Source organism: Sorex fumeus, unplaced genomic scaffold, assembly GCF_029834395.1.
Source record: "Sorex fumeus unplaced genomic scaffold, SorFum_2.1 ptg000241l, whole genome shotgun sequence".
In the NCBI taxonomy this organism is placed as follows: Eukaryota; Metazoa; Chordata; class Mammalia; order Eulipotyphla; family Soricidae; genus Sorex; species Sorex fumeus.
Window position 1 is genome coordinate 1,230,759 of NW_026606298.1, and position 21,127 is coordinate 1,251,885.

Genomic DNA, 21,127 nt, shown 5'->3' on the forward strand with positions numbered 1-21,127 from the left:
CCCCAAGTCTCTGTAAAGCAGCCTCCCCCCACCCTTCCCACCCCCCCTTTCTAAGAACCCAGAACCTGACTCAGATTTTTCATAGGCAGCCCCTGAATTTGGGCCCACGCGATTTATAAGCACGCCCCTCCCTCCCCCAAGTGGTGCTCTCCAGCAACAGGCCCGCGCTTCCTGCAGCTAAAGGCTCTCACGCCTGTGCCTTGCGGGGTCACCATGGGATTCTGGCTTCCCCCCCCACCCCCAACCACGCTCAGCGAAGCAACTAATCCAAAGCCCTCATGTTCTTATTTTTAGGGGGGGTGTGTGCGGAGGCAGGGAACGCACTTATCCTTCGAGCCCAGAAGTAATAGTACAGATGGGGTGGGTGTTTGGTGGTGAAGGAAACTCTTTCTTTCTTTCTTTTCTTTTTTTTAAAAAATTTTTATTAGTGAAACACCATGAGGTACAGTTGTAGACTTACAAATTTTTGTGCTTGGGTTCCAGTTATACAATGATCAAGTAGCCATCCCTCCACCAGTGCCCATTCCCCACCTCCAATGCTCCCAGCATCCCTCCCACCCCCAGGCCCCCATCCCACCCTGCCTCTGTGGCAGGGCATTCCCCCTTGTTCTCTCTCTCCTTTTGGGTGTTGTGGTTTGCAAAAGAGGCAATGGGTGACAATCATGTTCGGTCTATAGTCTACTTTCAGCATGCTTCTCCCATCCTGGGAGGATCCTCCCAACACCCTTTATTTGGTGCTCCCTTCTCTATCCGAGCTCCCTTTTCCCCTAGCATGTGTGGCTGGCCTCCAAGCCATGGAGCAAAATTCCTGGTACTAATCTCAGCCATTCCTGGGTGTTAGTCTCCTATTTTGTTGCTTTATGTTCCCCAGACTACATCTCCCCTCTTGAGATGTGAACTTTCATGCTTTCGTGTCTAATGCTGGGGTGTGTGTGTCTACCCTTGAAGAAGCCCGGGTTCTCTCTTGAGCACATCTCTCTTTCTCCTCTCTCTCTCTCTCTCTCTCTCTCTCACTTTTTTCTTTCTCCTACCCTTCAAAAACCTCCAAATAAAATCTGTTTTATTTCACTGCTCGTCTACTCCTGAAATTCTTTCCTGCGAGATGAGACAAGAACCCAGTAACCCTGGTCCTGGGTGGCTAAGGCGGATGGGGAGAAAGTGACCGTCTTTCTCATCCCTGGAGAAGACGGCTGGGTTCCACTAGATCTGGCTCAGAAGTACTGCCACAGGGGAACAGTCATCTTTCTAATTGTCCAAAAATCAATCTCGCGCTGACTTGAGAGTTGGTTAAAGGTCAGCTCAGGTAAATTCTGAGTTTCAGAATGCTGAATGACCTGCCCTGAAGCATCTTTTTCCTAGACTAAGTCCCCTTCTCCTGGTCTCCTTCACCTGACCCCCAAGTGCCACCCATTTATGGGAGGGTGGGAAGGGAATGTCGTCCTCGGTGCCTGGTTCTTCGAGGACCTGCTGCTAGATTCTTTCCTCTTTCAAGGGGAGTTTCAGAACACAAAGTACTTTTGGAAGGTGGCCTGGGAATCCTTTCACATTGTTTTTCTGGGAGAATTTTTAAGTTCTAATTTATACAGAAATTGACAAAGGAATTTGAGAAGATGTTTGTCCTGGCCTTAAAGTTTGAGTCCCCTTATCAGGGTTTTTTTTTTTTTTTGCGGGGGGTGGGTCACATGCAGCATTGCACAGGGGTTACTCCTGGCTCATGCATTCAGGAATTACTCCTGGCTGGGCTCAGGGGACCATATGGGATGCTGGGAATCGAACCCGGGTCGGCCGCATGCAAGGCAAATGCCTTACCCTCTGTGCTGTGCTCCAGCACCGAATATATCAGTTTTTAACTCTTGGTAAATACCATGTGAAGACTTAGTATAGGGTGAGGGTGCGGGTAGCATAGGTAACCTGGGAACATGTCAGCACTGGTGGCAGGTACATTGTATGGCGAGGGAGCACTGTGTATCAGAAACCCAACTGTGAATAGCAGTGCAACTCATGGTGCTGTAATAAAATAAAATGTAGGGGGGAAAATACTGTGTAAGTCCTAAAAACATAACACTGTTATCTTGAACTTTTAATGACTCCGATATTTCGCTATATGTTGAGGATTGCACTGGGTACTTACATCACCCTTAATTAAAAGTCTTTATTTTTACTGGCCTAATTCCAGATGCACATAAATCACTTCACACTTGTGCAGACCTGCATTCAATAATTGGGAGAATTGTTGTGCCCCGGTAACTCCCAGTTAACACGTAGGCCAATAGTAGTCTTTGAATGTGCTTCCATCTTTGATTAAACAGCTCAGAGATACTAATGACTTGTATTCCGGTGGGATCAAATTTCAGCAGTAGATTTCTAAAGGATGTGAATTTTCATTGCAACAGCGGGTAGGGCATCTGCCTCACATGCGGCCGACCCCAGTTCGATTCTTCCGTCATCTCGGAGAGCCCTGCAAGCTACCGAGAGTGTTCCGCCCGCAGAAAAAACAGTACACGTTTTAAATATGAGTGTTTTGCAGAGTGACTGTTATTTTTATTTGGTGTATTCTCACCATATTTATTTTATTTTATATTTTTAAATTTTATTTCATTTATTTTTTTTTTTGCTTTTTGGGTCACACCTGGCGATGCACAGGGGTTACTCCTGGCTTTGTACTCAGGATTCACTCCTGGCGGTGCTCAGGAGACCCTATGGGATGCTGGGAATCGAACCTGGGTCGGCCGCGTGCAAGGCAAATGCCCTACCCGCTGTGCTATAGCTCCAGCCCACCCACACATTTATTTTTAACTTTTTTCTTGAATCACTGTGAGATAGACCGTGACAAAGCTGTTCATGATTGGATCCTACCCATTACAGTCAGTCCAACATCCATCCCTCCACCAGTGTACATTTCTCAACACCAGTGTCCCCAGGTTCCCTCCCGTCACCTCCCACCCCCTGCCTGCCTCTATGGCAGGTGCTTTCCTTCTCTCTCTCTCTCTCTCTCTCTTTCTCTCCGGTTAGGCATTGTGGTTTGCAGTACAGATACTGAAAGGTTATCAGGAATATCTCTTTACCTACTCTTAACACCCAGTTGGTATCCAACATGATCATTTCCAGCTATTATTGTCATCCTGGTCCCTTCTCTGTCTTACCTACCCTCAGCCCCACCCACAAACATGTGGTTAATTCCAACCATTGACCAGTCCTCCTAACCCCTGTTTTCCCTGGTCATGGATATTAGCCTTCTACTATATGTTATATATCTATTTTTACATCACGATCACGACCATCCTGTTGTTCGTCGATTGCCTCGAGCAGACCCCAGTAACGTCTCCTTCATCCTAGCCCTGAGATTATATTCAAGGCTCTTTAGGAGAATGAGACCCATCATTGTTACTGGTATTTGGCATATTGGGTACGCCACGGGGAGTTTGTCAGACTCTGCCCTGTGGGCAGGTGACATTCAGTAGCCTGCCAGGTTGTCCAAAGTAGGAATGAGATAATAAGATGTCATAATAATAATTATTTTTACGTACCAGAAATGAATGCAGTCATTCTATATCCGTCCCTCTCCTTCTGACTCATTTCACGCAGCAAGATGCTGTCCGTGCCCATCCATTTATAGGCACATCCGACGACTTCATTTTTCCCAACAGCTGCCGAGTACTCCATTGTGCAGATGTGCCAGTTCCTTGATCCATTTGTCTGGTTCTTGGGCACTCAGGTTGTTTCCAGATTCTGGCTGTGGTTCTCGCCGTATTTAAAACAATAGCGGATAGCCCAGAGCAGTGTCTCGAAGTCACACCAAGGGAATTGTGATCTGTGTGCTGAGAATAGAGCCCTCGTGGCTATTTTTGCTACTTCCAAATGATATGTTAGCTCCATTAATTAGAATTAGTCACTCGGCAACCAATTTATAATGCTCTTTGGGTGTATGTCTTCAGAGAGGGGTGTGTGCAGGTGTGTGCGGGCGTGCAAAAGGGAGAAATGCTGTGGGCCAGAGAGAGCTGCTAGTTCTAATTGGATCTGTAGCCTCGGTGCCATTCCGAGTTAGGAAGCTGGTCAGAATCTTTGCAATCTTGTTTGTTAGAGAAGAGCTCTGTCCTCTTTGATTTTTGTCACGTCTTATCCCGTGTTTATAATAAAGTTTAGGTTGGCACAACACCCAGTAGTAGTGTGGCTTCCCGTTCTTAATGGGAAATTATTTGGGAAGAACTTTGTTTTTAAGAATCCATGACCTCTTGTTATCATTCCCTAGCTGCCGTCGTTGCAGAAACTCCATTTCTAGTTTGGCTCCTAGAAAAGTTAATTGTTTACGAGTGCTTGTATGAACTAGAATTGGAGATGACCAAAATGTATTGATTGTGTCGGGGGGCGGTCGGGGCGGGGGGAGGATTAAAATAGCAAAATGCTAAGAGGTTCAAGACCCATCTGAGGGGCCAGAAGGATAATAGCACGTGGGGTACTTGCTTTGCATGCAGCTGGCCCAGATCTGATCTCAGGCACCCCGTAGTGTCCCCCAAGCCCACCTGGAGTGATAACAGAGTGCAGAGGCAGGGGTAAACTTGGGTACTGCTGGGTGCAAAATACAAGAGTGCCATTTTGAGCACTGATGAAGAAAGAGCAACGTAGGGAACAGTACTTCATAAAAGCTTTGGTGGTAGGGGGACTGTGTGTAGGATGTGCTGGGAATTGAACCCAGGCCCTCACAGTTGTAAGGCCGGGCTTTACCATTGAGCTACGTCTCCAGTCTGATTTTTTTGGGGGGGAGGTAGGGGTCAGAGGTGTGTCACCTTGGCTCTGTGAATAGGAGTAAGCCCCCAGCGGTACTTGGGGGGGGCTCGTGTGGTACCGGGTGTTTGAACTACATTGGCTGCCATGAAAGCAGAGTGCCTTATCTCTGTCCCATCTCCCTAGCCCCCCAGATCAATTCTGGTTTCTAGCCGAATTTAGATTTCATCCAGAGGAAGTTTGTTTTGTCATTTGGTAAACGAGGAAATGAATTTATGTGATGATTTTTTTTTTTCTTGAAGGAGTCTGGTTTGTTGGCATTTTAAGAACTATCCATTTGATAGTTAGGCTGAGTTTGAAGTTCTTTGTTCTTTTGCTACCCATGCTTTAAACTAGAGATTTTGAAAACGAAGTATTTCCGTTATTTCAAAAAAGAGGACACTAACAGAAGTTATTGCAGTTTAGCGTGTGTAATCAGCACAAAAGTCCCTCTTGATTCCTTGCTCATTTTGACAGATCAGTGATGGAACCCCAGTAAGCTGGTAGCATTTTTCGTCATTCTTTTGTGAACCATTTATCTAGAAAAGAAGAGAACAGGGTAACTCCATTTAGATGAGGCCAGATGTCTTGGAGCCAGTGATTTAGGAGGAAGTCATTCCATAGTAGAAAGCACTGTCTATAAGTGGGACTTATACTGGAACTACTACTGTTATCCTAGGCCTAAGGGATGGGCCACACTTTCTGTTGACATCTAAACTTTTTTTTTTTGATGTGTGTTGCGGGGTGGGGTTTAGGGGAGTGCTCAGTGGATTGGGCAGTAAAAAAGGATCAATCCCAGACCCTCCCCCCCCCAATCTGAAGCATGCACTCAGCCCTTTTGAGCCATCTCTACTGCTGCTGCATTTCAGCTTTGATGATATACTGATGACTTCCATAAAATGGAGGCATAATTACTCCACTGTTATCTCTACTCATATATAGTTTATGACATTTCATTTTTTTTCCCTTTTAAAGTTATCACCAACCAACATGGATATGCTTTATGCTGTAGTACTAGCAGCAAACCTGTGAAGCTAGTGGAGGCAAGGTTCAAATCCCCGCTCCCGCACTGACCTTGGGGCGCTCCCTCACCCTCTCTGAGCATCTGTGCCATCCCTAAAAGTGACAGGAGATAAGCTTCTTTGCATGATGAATTTAGGATGCTTGCATAAAAAGTTCATGACAGGTGCTTTCTCATTTATGCATCCTGAGACTTTACGAAGTTTCTTCTTCCATCATATTTCAATCTCAGGAGTAATAAATCTATCTGAAAGCTTATCTCTAAAGTCCGAAGCAGTTCCCAGGTTTTGCAATATACATTTATCAGGTATTTGACATTGATTTAGTTGTAAAGAGCTCAGATTTCTGGCTCATACTTAAATCCGGTCATCTTAAATCAAGCCATCTTGCCCACTTCTGTTAGAATTTGGGGGCAGGGTGCTAAGACTTGAACCCAGAACCTCACACCTGGCAAGGCATGGGCTCTGACACTGAGCCACACCCCCGGTCCTTTTCCATCTCTGGAACTTAAAAACTTTTGGAGGGATAGTCCCAGCGTGCTTATCAGGGACTTGGAGGTGCCAGGGTACAAACCTGGGTCTCCTGGAGACCAAGCAAATGCTCAGCCTGTCCAGCTCCTTGCACGGAGGGACTCTTACGAGAAAAGCAGGAGGGGGAACTTGAACTCATCGGTAAGACAGTTAATAAGCTCAGCACATTGTATGGAAGACCTCAGACCAGGTGACTTAAACTGTAGGTGTTTATTTCAGTTGGTTGTGAAGTTGGGGAGTTCAGAATCAAAGACACTGACAGATCAGTCCTGGAAAGAAACGCTTTTCTGGCTTCGAGATGACTTCCGTCCTCTCAAGGTATGGCGAGAGCATCTCACTCACAGGGCACAGATCCCATCTTGAGGGCTTTGCGCTCTTGATGTGACCCGCCAAGGGTCTTTCTTCTACCATCACATTGGGGAATTAAGACTTAACAATGAGGGGGCTGGAGCGATAGCACAGCGGGGAGGGCGTTTGCCTTGCACGCGGCCAACCCGGGTTCAATTCCCAGCATCCCATATGGTCCCCTGAGCACCACCAGGAATGATTCCTGAGTGCAGAACCAGGAGTAACCCCTGAGCATCGCCAGGTGTGACCCAAAAAGCAAAAAAAAAAAAGACAACAGTGAATCAAGAGGCAAGACCCAAACATTAAGTCCATAGCAGCAGCTAGTGGTGGTTCATTGATGGCCCGAGAGCTAGTGTGAGCACATGTCTTACATGCAGAAGGCCAAGGTTCCGTACTGGGATCTTGCCCATGGAAACAGTCTCCTTGCACCACTAGCTTTGACCCCAAAACAAAACCAGAAAGCTAGCTGGAAGTGAACTTTTGTGCTGTCGTGTAAACCCACTGTTCTAGTTCCTGTGATTATTGACGTTTTAATTTCTTTAAAATTACATCTCAGCTTTGAAGCATAGAAAGTCTCCTGGACCTATTTCTCTGGGAGGGATGGTGAAATCCAATGCCTAAATCAGGCAGGCAGACGAACAAATACTAGAGAATAGTCCATTGTGGACCAAAAGGCACTCCCAAGAGTGGAGGTTCCCTTTTCTCGTCTGGTAGACTTGGAGCCTAGTTTCTGGTTCCTTGCCTCCGTTTGCTATTAAGACTGAGAGCTTGGGATTACATGTGAAGTGTCAGGGAGGTAGTGGATGTATTGTTGTTTCACTTAAACCTGTAGTAAGCCAAATAAAATGTCTGCATACTGTCTGCTTTGTGGGGCACCAGTTTGTCAAGTCTTTGTCTTTGTATCTTATCAAAGAGCACTTGAGACGACTTGCCTAAATAATCCAGTGATCCACTTTGACATGTGGGTAGTGATTGTTCTATGACAGTCAGACAAACTGATTCACAACCTTCTCTTTACATCAACTGTCATGATTCAGAGCATGCAGTTTTGGGTTAAAAAAAAAAAAAGAGCAGATTGTATTTTGCCCAGAAAAGTCTTCCTTTGGTATTTAACTTGATTTTTATCCAAATCCCACCAGATGTTATAAATGCACCCTGCATTCTACATTTTATGTGGCTTTGGAGTGGAGAAATAGTCCTAAATTATTCTTGACAGATACAAGTCAAATGACCTAAAATAGCTTATTAGTAATGGTGTATTTGTGAGTGTGATTTTGCTCTTCAATTGTGGCGATTACAGTGAGACTTTTAAATAAGCCGTCAACAAGTATAAATCTCTCTTGATTTTAATGCTCAGATCATTGTTTTTGTAAACCTACAGTAAACCAACTGAGGGTATAAATTTTGAACTGCGACTTCCTGTAAGTGCAGCTTATACCGTCTTAGTTCGGAAAGGCTTCTCTCTGCAAATTTGTTGAAATGGGCAGCTTGACCTTTTCATAGAATGTTAAGTAGAACAGGAGAAAGAAGGAATTATAGAATCTGTTCTTGTCCTAACACAATGCCACTATTCACTGACCCCTCTCTGTAGGTCTTCGTAGTATGTAAACAAACCTGTCTTCCGTCCTGCAGGGTGAGCGAATGTGACTGAGTCCCGAGTTGGTGTGGATCCTTTCCAAACCGCACATTTCCCCTGTCTTCTTCAAAAGGTCACGGTGAGCTTGAGTCTAGAAGTTTACTTTTTCTCTCCTTTATTTTTAATAGGTGGAATACATGTTAGTGTCTTTCGATCATGAAAATAAAAAAGCCCAGTTGGTCCTGTCCGGAGAAGAACTTCTTGAAACTCTGCAAGAAAAGGGAGAAAGGACAAACCCAAAGTAAGTTGATTTTTCAATGTCTAAAGGTATTAAAGTACTTAAAATGATAAACTCAGCACAGAACCCAGAGCGCTGAAATCACAAACCAGGGTGCCAGACAAAACTTGTAAAAGTATTTGATTTGGCTGGCAGGATGTTTTTAAAATAATTCCTTAAGTAGACAACGAAGTGAAGGGCACATGTCCTCTGCAGTTTCTTTTTTTTTTTTTTTTCCCCTCTCACTAGCTTTTTAAGACTCTGCATTTGAATTTGGAGCCCAGCACTAAACGAAAAGTGTGCTCAGGCCTCATCCCCTTTCCCTCAGAGAGGACTAACTTGCTTGCCTTGAACACTAGCGCCCCACGTGTGTTTCAGTTACTTGTAAGTATTTGAGATGTAGGACTTCTATCCCTCACACAGTTGAGGAGCTGTGGAAAGATCGGCCCTCTCTGCCTAAAATGCCAAGAGATCCGTAGCTCTATTTTATAACTGATGTTTCTAAAAATGTTTAAAGCAACTTCAAAAAACAACAACAACCAACAACAGCTCTCTTAACACTGGAGTAGACCATAGCAAAAGAAAAAGAGGGGGTTCTGGGAAAAAAAGGGAAGAAAGAAAAAGAGGGAATGACTTTTTTTTCACCCTCTGTAGCCATCCTACCCTTTGGAGGCCCGAGTATGGGAGTTACATGATTGAAGGGACACCTGGACAGCCGTACGGAGGGACGATGTCTGAGTTCAATACCGTTGAAGATAACATGAGGAAACGCCGGAAGGAGGCAACTTCTTTATTAGAAGAAAACCAGGCTCTTTGTACGATCACGTCATTTCCAAGGTTAGTTCCTATGAACAATCACCCACAGGCATTTCAGAGCTTAAGGCGACAAAGAGAGCAAATCATGACTCAAGAAACTCCCCCTCTAATTCTCAGTGGTGCCTGCATTTTATAGGTTGCGTGCGGTGGAGTCTGTAAGGGTAAGACACAGCCAGAAATGCATCCTCTTCTGTTGGCGGGGGTGGCCTGGAGTACTGTGTCGAGAACAGTCATCGGGCCCAGTGGGAAAGATCGAAGGAGCCACTGTGTTTAGGACAGTGGGGTGATCGCTCCAGCCCTGGCAAGGGTGGGGGAAGCGGGACGTCTGTGAGCAGTGCTGACCTTGTAGGAAGGAGCCTGGTCTCAAACGGTCATCAACTGCTCTTGTCACTTGGCTGCAGTAGTTGCGTCCTGGTGCCTGTAGCCTACTAGCAGACAGACGGTGGCATTGGTGGCGAGGCTGGAGGTCGCCTGTTGGAGGGCTGACACTGGTGCTCATGTCCTCTGAACAAGTCACAGAATCAAATTTGGATATTGTGCTAGAAAGAAAAGCTTATAAAAGTAAGCGTAAGTTGTGAAATTATGTCCCCAGCTTTAGGATGAGACGGATAAATATCATAAAAGTGTACATTGGACCTGTACATAAGCAGAGCGTTCCGCCCAATAAACTTAATCTCCTCCGTGTTCAAACATTCTTTAGATATTGGTATCAATGACCTCAGATATTTAGAATTGATATCTTGACATCTTTTCCTGTTTCCTGCTAGATGTCTGTCACGAACACCAAGCATTCCAGTCAGACCATTTGGTCTTAGAAGAATGTAGTGTGTTTTCAGTCGAGGAAGGGTTTTCTTTTACTTTAATTACATCCTGATGTACCAAGGTTATTGGTAGTTCAGTTTTATTTATTTTTAAATTTAATTTAATTTTATTTTGCCTTTTGGGTCACACCTGGCGATGCCACGGGGGTCACTCCTGGCTCTGCACTCAGGAGTTACTCCTGACGGTGCTCAGGGGACCCTATGGGATGCTGGGAATCGAACATGGGTCAACCGTGGGCAAGGCAAACACCCTACCCGCTGTGCTATCTCTCCAGCCCCGGTAGTTAAGTTTCAGACATAAAATGTTCCAGCACCGATCCCACCACCAGTGTTCCAGGTCCCCCCATCCCTCGGTCTGCCACTTTGACCGGCCTCTTGGTGACTTTTGACGTTTGGTGGTTGTCGTTTGGGTCTTACCTTTTTTCTCTGTTGTTTGTTGACTGTGGTGTGGATATAGAGCTGTCCCGCTCCCCCACATTATCAATGATTCCTACTCCGTCCTTACTGCCTCTTGTCGTCTTCCTCCTGCCTTGATTTCTTTCCTTCCCTGTCCAAGCTCTGAGGTCAAGGATGATCTCAGTTCCACCCTTTTACATCGTTGCATTCCCATAGACGCATACATTCCACAGATCAGTGAGATCATCTGTTGGTTCTACTTACTTCACTCAGCGTAGCATTCCAGTTCCATCCAAGCTGCAGTGAATTCATGAGTTTGTCATTCCTAGAGCTGTGTAACATTCCCTTGTGCTTAGATACCACAGCTTCGTAACCCATTCATCTGTCACTGGGCACAGGGTGATTCCATAACTTAGCTCTTGGACTCAGTGGTGCAAAGAAGAGTGGTGTGCATCTGTCCTTTTGAGTGGATGTTTGTGTGTCCTTACCAAAAGTGGAACTGCTGAGTTGGATGGCAGCTCAATTCTACGTTTACTTTCAGGAGGAATTCTTTTTTTTTAAATATCCATTGTAACATCTATATAATTGAACCTTATTTCTGCAACTTAATTAAACATTTGGAGAAGCATCTCCTTTACTGTGATTCCTTCATTCCCTGTGTGAAGACCTCTTCCTCTTCCCTTCCGATCAAAATAGAGAGCCTGGCTGGCCGAGGTGGTGAACACCTTGGCTTGGAAGGGAGCTGGTATGTTCCTTTGCCCTCATGTTCTAAGGACGAAATAAGAACTCATGACTCCGCCATTCACTCGGGGCCTTTCGTTCCTGCTTCATTCCAGATGCACCTGTCACGAGGGAAAGCACAGCACAGTGCCTTCGGGGACCGAATGATCGAGAGGAACCAAGTAGACAGATACTCAGTGACTCTGAAGTTGGGGCAGTGCTCTGAGGATGAGATGCAGGTGCAGAGCAGAGCAAGTGTGGGTTCTGATAGACCCTCTGTGGTAGAAGCAGTCTTCTTCCAGGAAAAACGCTTGGAGTAATGTCCAGAGTTCTAATAGAAGCCAAACGTTGGTGCACAGAGCAATGTGGCCACGAGCCAGGGGAAGAGCATGGGCCGAAGCCCTTCTGCCAGCCCTCTGAGATGTAGAAGGAAGATGGCCACTGTGACTGAGTGGTTGTCAAGGAGGTGGAAATACGGAAGTATGGGGCCAGGTCCTGTTAACTAAGAATCTTAGTTGCGGGGCTGGAGCTATAGTACAGCGGGTAGGGCGTTTGCCTTGCATGTGGCCGAGCTGGGTTTGATCTCAGGGATCAACGTTTGGCTTCTATTAGAACTTTGGACATTACTCCAAGCACTTTTCCTGAAAGAAGACTGCTTCTCTGGCATCCCATCTGGTCACCTGAGCACTGCCAGGAGTAATTCCTGAGTGCAGAGCCAGGAGTAACCCCCTGAGCATCTCTGGGTGTTACCCAAAAAGCCAAAAAAAAATTTTTTTTAGTTGCTATTCTAAAAGTAGTAGTAGTAGTAGTAAGCCTAGAGAAGATCGATTTGATTTGAACCGATAGATCATATTTCTGTTCTACACTCTTGGCCCCAGTGGCTGTCAAACGCCAGCGCCTACTTTCTCCCGGATTGGGGGAGCTCCCTTGGGACAAATGATGATGGCCAGGAAGAAGGTGGGCGGTATCAGGAGATGACAAAATAAGCAGAGACCCAGGGGTGGAAAGAAGAAATGTCAGGACTGTTGGGGTAGGTAATGATTGTCAAGGCTTCAGAGTCCTAAATGAAGTAGGTTACAGTAGTGTGATTTGAAAATTTTCACTGAACTGGAAAATCCAGTATCTTAACATTTTATTTTTCTCTTTCACATTAAGAAAGGTAATCCTTTTGCTTAGCAGATTGAAAAAGAAAAAAATGAGATTTGTAATGAAAAAGAAAAAAATGAGATTTGCAATAAAGACCAGAAATTTGTATCTGAATGTGTCAAGTTCAGGAATATAGGGTCAGAGAGGTAGTACCCTGAGCAGGGCACATGGTTGCACACAGCAGAGTTTAAACACATTCTCACTCCCTACATCTCACCTGAATCTGGTTAGCTAAGAATTCCTCAGATTTAAGTTTGTTACCACCACCAAGGAATAATTAAGGTTGCAGACATACTATAAAGTGAGGTACATAGCCTCTAGAGTTTCCAGGAATACTTACTAAAGCTGGGAACTGTTTGCTCGATAAGATTGGCAAATTTAGTTGTTCACAGGCAAAGTAGGCTTCCAAATAGCTAACTTTTTTTTTTTTTTTAGTAAGTGTTGAAAATAAAGCATGGATTAGTCTCGGTTCTCAAGCCAAAAGTTTCTTACCGTTGACAAGAGCTTCCCTTGTTTTGCTTTCTCTCACTTTGTTAGTCTTAGTCCTCCCATATAACACAGTTAATAATGACTGCAACATTCTTTTTTTTTTTTTTTTGCTTTTTGGGTCACACCCGGCAATTCACAGGGGTTACTCCTGGCTCATGCACTCAGGAATTACCTCTGGCAGTGCCCCGGGGACCATCTGGGATGCTGGGAATCAACCCAGGTTGGCCCTGTGCAAGGCAAAAACCCTATCTGCTGTGCTATCACTCCCGCTCAATGACTGCAACATTCTTCACTTGGGTTCCCAGTGATACGGAATTTGAGCTCGATATTTAGCCAAGCATACAGAAATTCAGCTCTTTTGTAGGCCAAATAAAAGATAGGGTTTCGTTTCAGCCTTTGGAGAGATATCTCAGGTGGATGGGGACACCTTTAGAGAGAGAAAGAGAAAGCCTGCAGAAAGAGGAAAAAGGGGGCTGGAAAAATCGTACAACAGGTTCGGTGCGTGCCTTGTACTCAGCCAACCCGGGTTCTCTCACTGGCATCTCAGATGGTTCCCTGAACCTGCCAGGAGTGATTTCTGAGTACAGAGTCAGGAGTAACTCTGACCACTGCTCGGCGTGACCCAAACCTTTCCCCTCACCAAACAAAGGTAGAAAAACCAGACCTTTTCTGTTTTTTTAAAAGCATAAAAGCTGATACAATATATATATGTATATTAAAGATTTTTAAAAGATTTTAAAAAATAAATGCTTATAAAAAGGCTGTAAGGGCTTGACTGATAGTTGAATAGTTGATAGTGAATAGGGACACTTACCTTGCACGAGGCCAACCCAGGTTCAAGCCCTACCAGAAGTGGTTCCTTGGATGCAGACCCAAGAGTAAGCTCTGAGCACTGCCAGGTGTGGCCCCCAAACCAAAAATAAACAAAAACACCCACCAAAAAAAAAAAGAGTAGTAGTGGTACACAGAGATCAAAAGTCAGAAATGAGAGCAGTGAAAGGAAGATGCCTTGGAATTTTTCTCGGGAAAATCTGTAAGCCGTGACACTGACACACCGAATAAAGTGATTTCTGTGCGGTGTTCCTCACTGAAATGAAGAGCTAGGTAGGACTTGGGTAGGTGCTTGGTAGATGAGTGAGAGGAAGTTCTCTGATTAAAATCAGTAAAGGGAAAAAAATATCAGTGAAGGACTAGAATCACAGAAGTTCTTCACAGGCAAGATAAACTGCAAGGGGCTGGTTGGGAAGGGGGACAATAATTAGGAAATGTTTCCCTGCCGGGGCCTCTGAAGAGGGAGTCAAGGGTGAGTTGGGTTTTGTTTCGTGGCTCCAGTTAAGCCGTCGTTCCTGAAAACAAGTCCTGTCAATTTAGTTCTTCCCTTTGTTGTAGATTAGGTTGTCCCGGGTTCACGCTGCCTGAGTTCAAACCCAACCCGGTGGAAGGAGGAGCTTCCAAGTCCCTCTTCTTTCCGGATGAAGCAATAAACAAGCACCCCCGCTTCAGGTGAGTATGACTTGGTATTTTGAACATAGCGCTTTGCTGCTTTCAACTTCTTCTTGCTGACAGTATAGTATTCCGGTCTGGGAATGTTCATTGAGCATTCAGTGAAGACAGCAGACATAAGTACTTATATCCTCAGTGTCTTCAAAGCTGTTTGATTTTTTTTTTTTTTTTTTTTGCTTTTTGGTCACACCCGGCGATGCACAGGGGTCACTCCTGGCTCTGCACCTCAGGAGTTACTCCTGGCGGTGCTCAGGGGACCCTGTGGGATGCTGGGGACCAAACCCGGGTTGGCCGCATGCAAGGCAAATGCCCTCCCCGCTGTGTTATTGCTCCAGCCCCTGATTGATCTCTTTGAGGAGTGAGAGGGACAGAGGTCTGAGGGTATTAAGGCCACACTTGATGGTGTTTTGGGGTCTGCTTCTGACTCTGTGCCGAGGGTTCCTTGTGGTGTTGGGGTTACAACTCTAATTGGCATGTGCAAGGAAACCACCTGATTGGTTTCTTACATCCGAGTTTGATTTACTCGTTTTCCAAATCAGCCTAAATCATTGCCTAAGTCGCTGTCTTTCCCTTTTTTATTTTTGCTTTTTGGGCCTTGCCTAGTGGTCCTAAGGGATCGAGATCAGGCATCCTGTGGACTGTGTATACGCTAAACCCATTATGTTATCTTTCCAGCCCTGTCTGTCTTTTAATTGGTTTATTTTCATATCTAGTTTTATAATTACCATTTTTGGATAAGTTTTTTTTCTTAATTATTCCTTCCTTTCCTTCTCTGCCCCCCCACAAAGTTACCACCAGTATCTGTGATCTTTTTATCCCACTCTATAGATTCCTTCTTTGAGAAAGGCGACATTTAAGATCTGTTAACTGTACTGCCCAATAGAATCTTAACACAAGCCATAAATATAATTAAAAATTCTAGCAGTCAGGTTTAAAAACTCTTAAAAAGTGAGCTTAATTTTATAATAGTTTACTTAACTATACCCAAAATTTTATTTCAGTGTTAATCAGTATTTTTTTAATTGTTAATAAAAAATTTTACTTTATTTTTTTTGGTAATAATATTTTTGAATTTGGTGTTTGGGCAGAAAGATAGAATGGAGGGGAAGATACGTTCTTGCACCTGGCCAACTCGAGTTAAAGTCCCTGGCACTGTGTGTGGTTCCCTGAGCTCAGATAGGGCTCACTCCTGAGGACAGAACCAGGAATAGCCTCTGAGCACTACCAGGTGTCGCCCTAAACTCCTCTCATCTCCCCCAAGATTTGGTGTGTATTTTCCCCTAGCCCCACGTGGTAATTAAGATGAACCACATTTCAAGTGCTCAGTAGCTGCATGTCCTTGGTAGCTTCTGGACTGGGTAGAGCTCCCAGGGTTAGGGAGTAAGTACACCTGCTGCAGGTTCTGGAGGGAGACGGAATAATGAGGCCGTGGGGCTCTCAGGTGCCAGGAGAAGTGAGTGCCAAAGATGGACTGAAGTCTTCTGCATTAATGTGGAAATGTAGACAAAATAGCAGATCTCAGACACCTGAACCTGGGTCCGGGGGTTGACTGGAATGAGGGGTTGAGGCAGGGAAGAGAATGAGGTTCTCAAGCAAGAGTCAAAGAATCAAAATCATTAATGCAGAGACTGTGCAGGACCGTCCCTCAGCGTATCTGAATCCGTATTGCAATGTCTGCAGGGTGAACTAGAATATTCGTTTGAATAATGAATTAGAGTATTAGTTTGAATACGTGTCCGTATGTATATATATATATAATTGGTTTCCTTCGCATGATGATTCTTAGGTGACCAATTTATGATACTCAATTGTCTGTTTTAGCACCTTAACAAGAAATATTCGACACAGGAGAGGAGAAAAGGTTGTTATCAACGTACCAAGTAAGTCTTTCAGAGAGGAGGGGGTGGGGGGAGAACTAACCTTTGAATTATTTCTTTTTTATTACTTGACTCACCCATTTTCTTTTAAAAATTTTTTATTGATACAGTATTTAAGGACAAGAACACGCCATCTCCATTTACTGAGACATTTCCCGAGGATGATGAAGCAGCGAGAGCTTCTAAGCCCGATCATATCTACATGGATGCCATGGGATTTGGGATGGGCAATTGCTGCCTTCAGGTACAGTTTCCCGTGGAGGGGCCTGTGTCCCTCGGCGCTTTGCGTTCCTAACTTTTTTCTTCATGTATGCATGTTTTCTTTCTTAAAAGTTGATCTCCTTTGAATCAGTCAGACCAACATGTTACTGATTATTGGTACCTAATGGTAGTACCTGTATGTCTTTCTGAAAACCGGTAATTAAATTAATTGACAGAGTTTACGGAATCTGTAGCTCACTACAAAGACACACAGTTGGCACTTAAGTGGTCCTGGTTCTGTTGTTCTTGTGCAGGGATGTGTTGCTTGGCGGGGCTGAGTGGTGTTGGGGTCCCTGGGCCGCCCCAGCTGTCCCTGGCCATGCCCTGTGGGCCACGTGAGGGAACTGAGCCCCGTGAGTCAGTCACACGCCAGATGTGGGTCCTCACTGGTCTCCCAGCCCCACTGTTCTCTTCCTGTACGACGCGTGTTTGCTGCCATCTAGTGAAGGAATAGCCGTGAGCTTGTGACACTACTGAAATCTCTCCTTTCTGAATTTGTGCTATGATAGGTGCTTTCCAGGACCCTTTCATCTGCAAGAAGTAGATTTTAAGTTTTTACGTTCATGTAACACTTATCTGGTATTATTAACGCGCGCGCGCACACACACACACACACACACACACACACACACTTAGCATATTTTTGCCTTGTCCCTTGGCTAAGTTGCCTAGGAGATGGAATAGCCATTCTCTCTTAACTCAGATCATTGGTGGCCAAACAATGGTTGTGTCCAAGCTTGCTGGGGCCTGAGACGGAGTGGCTTGGGCCAGGCCTGGGCCTCACTGCTCTAGTTGCCAGGTAACTCCTGTCACTTCTTGTTCCACACCCGGCAATGCCCAGGGCTTACTCCTGGAATTACTCTGCACTCAGGAATTACTCCTGGCGGTGCTCAGGGAGCCATATAGATGCCAGGGTTCGAACCTGAGTCAGCCGCATGCAAGGAAAATGCCCTCTCTGCTGTGCCTATCTGCTTTGCCTACCCCGTCACTCCTTTTGGCCTCTTATTTTCTCAGCAGTTGAAAGATTTTTGTTACACAGGGTCTGACCCTAAGCTAATATTTATTCTTTTTTTTTTTTAATTAATAGAAGTAGCACTGTCTAGCACTGTCCTCCCGCTGTTCATCGATTTGCTCGAGCGGGCACCAGTAATGTCTCACAACAAATTGTGAGACTTGTGGTTACTGTGTTTGGCATATCGAATACGTCACCGGGAGCTTGCCAGGCTTTGCCGTGCGGGCGAGATACTCTCCGTAGCTTGCCGGGCTCTCTGAGAGGGGCGGAGGAATCGAACTCGGGCCAGCCGCGTCCACGGCAAACCCGCTGTGCTATTGCTCCAGCCCATTAATAGAAGTAACATGTGAGGCTGGAGCGATAGCACAGCGGGTAGGGCGTTTGCCTTGCACACGGCCAACCTAGGTTCGATTCTCAGCATCCCATATGGTCCTCCGAGCACCACCAGGAGTAATTCCTGAGTGCATGAACCAGGAGGAACCCCTGTGCATCGCCGGGTGTGACCCAAAAAGAAAGAAGAATAGAAGTAACATGTTTTCACCTTTAAATTATTCAAAATTATGTTAAAGCAAGAGAGTAGTGGCAGCTCTAAATAAAAATGTCCTTTTGAGAAAGTCAGATAACAAAGGGCCGGAGAGAGAGCAGAGTGGGTGGGGCGCCTGCCTTGCCCGTCAGGTTCCAGTCTGTGTCCCATGGGGTCCCCTGAGCCCCACCAGGACTGATCCCTGAGCGCAGAGCCGGGAATAAGCCCAGAGCACAGCTGGGTGTGACCCATTTAAAAAAAAAAGCGGGGGAGGGGAGTGCACCTTGTTATCCATTCGAGCAGATTTGATCTAGTTCGTCATTCTTCCGCTGATGAGAAACGGTGAGAAGCAGCATAAAGCTGGACACCCCCGCGTAAGGCCCTGTGGACCTTCAGCTGGGACTCTCGACCACCAGACACACAGCGGAGCATTTCCAACGATACCCCCCAAAAAAACACACGCGCGCGCGCGCACGCACGAGCACACCTTCTGGAACATTGCTGTCAGGTGAATGCCAGAGTCAGGTTTTCCATGCTAAAATGTGTTCAAACGCCATTTCAACCTTGGCCAACAGTACTTTTTTCTCAGCTTTCCTTAATTGGGTAATATAAAAAAATTGTCTCTCAAACAAAGCCCAGGCCAGCAGTTGGTCCCTGGAGTTGGCCACACTTCATAAAACAGAGATCTTTTTAATTTTTAACCACATATCAGTTTGCCGATCTTAATTACAGATATTTCCGAAGCAAATCATTAAGTTCTAGAACTTACCTCCAGTGCACGACTTTAGAACTGTATCAGTGCTCTTTCAGTTAAATATTAAACCAGACTGGTTTTGCCATCGAGAACAGGTGCTCCATTTTAGAGATTTTCTTTCCCTTGAAGAAAACATTAACTCAATATGTCCAATGAAGGTGGTTCACCTATTTATTGCCTACAGAGACATTTTCTCATCTCGTTTAAACTTTGTCATGGTTTTAGAAATACATTATCTTTTTTAATTTATTTATTTATTTATTTGCTTTTTGGGTCATACCCAGCGATGCACAGGGGTTCCTCCTGGCTCTGCACTCAGGAGTCACTCCTGGCGGTGCTCAGGGGACCCTGTGGGATGCTGGGAATCGAGCCCGGGTTGGCTGCGTGCAAGGCAAATGCCCTACCCGCTGTGCTATTGCTCCAGTCCCATTTTTTCCCTTTAAAAAATAAATAAATCAATCAATAAATAATGTGTTTATTGGGATGCTCTGAAGGAGGCGCTTCCGTTGTCTTTTTTCTTGATGTAATGTTGAGCACCCCAGTTTTATTATTTTACTTAGAAAACCTGTTAGCATAAGTAACGTATAGTGTGTAGCAGAAGACATGAACTCCCCAAATCACAATCATATCTGTTTGGAATTGCTTACGAGGAACACTAGCAACTAACTAGGAAAGCGGAAGGGCTCTAGAGTGCTTTTTAAGAAAGAGTATCGGAAGACTCGGTGTCCAAAAGAAGCAGCTTTTGGGCTGGAGCAATAGCACAGCGGGTAGGGCGTTTGCCTTGCACGCGTACGACCTGGGTTCGATTCCCAGCACCCCATATGGTCCCCCAAGCACCGCCAGGAGTAATTCCTGAGTGCAGAGCCAGGAGTAACCCCTGAGCGTTGCCGGGTGTGATCCAAAAAGAAAAAAACAAAAAAAGCAGCATTTTGGGGGAGGAAATCTGCGGCCAGGTCCAGCACTATTCAGGGGCACTCACAGCTCTGTGTGTTTGGAGGATCACACATCCTAGCAGAGTACCCACTCGGCCGTTGGAGGCGCCTCCCGACCCCACTTTAGCTACATTCCAACTCCTAACTCTTGGGGGCTTTTTAGAAATCGTTTAGGAAGTTGGTGCATTTTTGATTGCTCCCTGAAGAAAATTCTGTCTTCGAAACCAGATCCTTTGAATAGTAAATGTTCTGTTTGATGATTGAGGGGCGATTCTACTGGCCCATGAGACCTCATGCTGCGGCCACCGGTCCATTCCACAGTCGGCCAGTCTCATTTCCAGTTTGATCCTTAACCCTCGCACCAACGTTAGGACGGCTTCTAAGTTCATGAACTCTTTTGCAGAAATTGCCCTCGTTTGGTTTATCAGTGACCTCTCTGTCAGTCCTTCTCCGTCTTTTATCTGTTTCAACCTTTGGTGTTCTCCGTCCTTGATTTGTGAGTGACACTGCTCTTTTCCGTGTTGAGTTTGTAATGACTGCTTGTCGTTAAATTTAGCTAAACTGTCAACCTAGAAGTTATATATTTTTGAGGTAGGGCTGAGGCCACCCCTAGCTGTGCTCAGGGCTTACGCCTGGCTCTGAGTCCCTCATGGAAGTACTCAGGGGATGACATGTGGTTCCAGGGATTGAACTCGAGTTGGCTACATGCAAGGCAAGAGCCTTGTATGCCCTGTAATCTCTCCGGCCCCCCATTTTGTTGAGTTTTTCTCATAAATGGATGTCAGTCATAATGCTTTCTCAGCCATGAATATTATCACATAGATTTTTTTCCTTTCATTAATAATCATCTGTTGGACTGATTTTTTTATATATATATATATATTTAACATTCATTGGTCATCAGAAAAACTCCACTTGGTATAGGTATCCCTTTCAATGCATTGTTGAATTAGATTTGCTAGTATTTGGTTGAGAATTTTGATATCTGTGTTCATTTTAGATCATTAATTTCTTGTGTGTACACAACAAATTGTGTGTGGTGTGTGAGTGTGTGTGAGATACCATTTTCTGGTTTTGGCAGCCAAGGTGATGCTGGCCTCAAAATACGTCTGGAAGTATTTCAGTTTTGGGGAGGGAAGAATCTGAAGGAAACGGGCCTGTGTTGGCCCACCCAGGTTCAATTTCTGGCACCACATACAGTCACCCAAGCCCACCCAGTGTGATCCCTGATTGCACAGTCAGGAGTAGCCCTGAGCATCACTGAATGACACCTTCAATAATCTAGAGATCGTTTTGTTGCTTGTTTCGGGTGGCCCCAAAGCTTTCCAAGTCACCCTACCCTGGGTGATCTTATCAATGTGATTT

At 45.2% G+C, this 21,127-nt stretch overlaps 1 protein-coding gene across 1 annotated transcript in view; it reads left to right on the top strand.

The window, feature by feature from the left end:
- Positions 1–21,127, top strand: part of GCLC (glutamate-cysteine ligase catalytic subunit) — a 49,113-nt gene that overhangs the window by 14,846 nt on the left and 13,140 nt on the right. Inside the window, exons 2-6 of the mRNA XM_056108978.1 lie at positions 8,424–8,536; positions 9,167–9,349; positions 14,290–14,403; positions 16,225–16,283; positions 16,391–16,524. Coding sequence (XP_055964953.1) covers positions 8,424–8,536; positions 9,167–9,349; positions 14,290–14,403; positions 16,225–16,283; positions 16,391–16,524 — 603 coding nt within the window. The remainder of the gene's footprint in view (positions 1–8,423; positions 8,537–9,166; positions 9,350–14,289; positions 14,404–16,224; positions 16,284–16,390; positions 16,525–21,127) is intronic.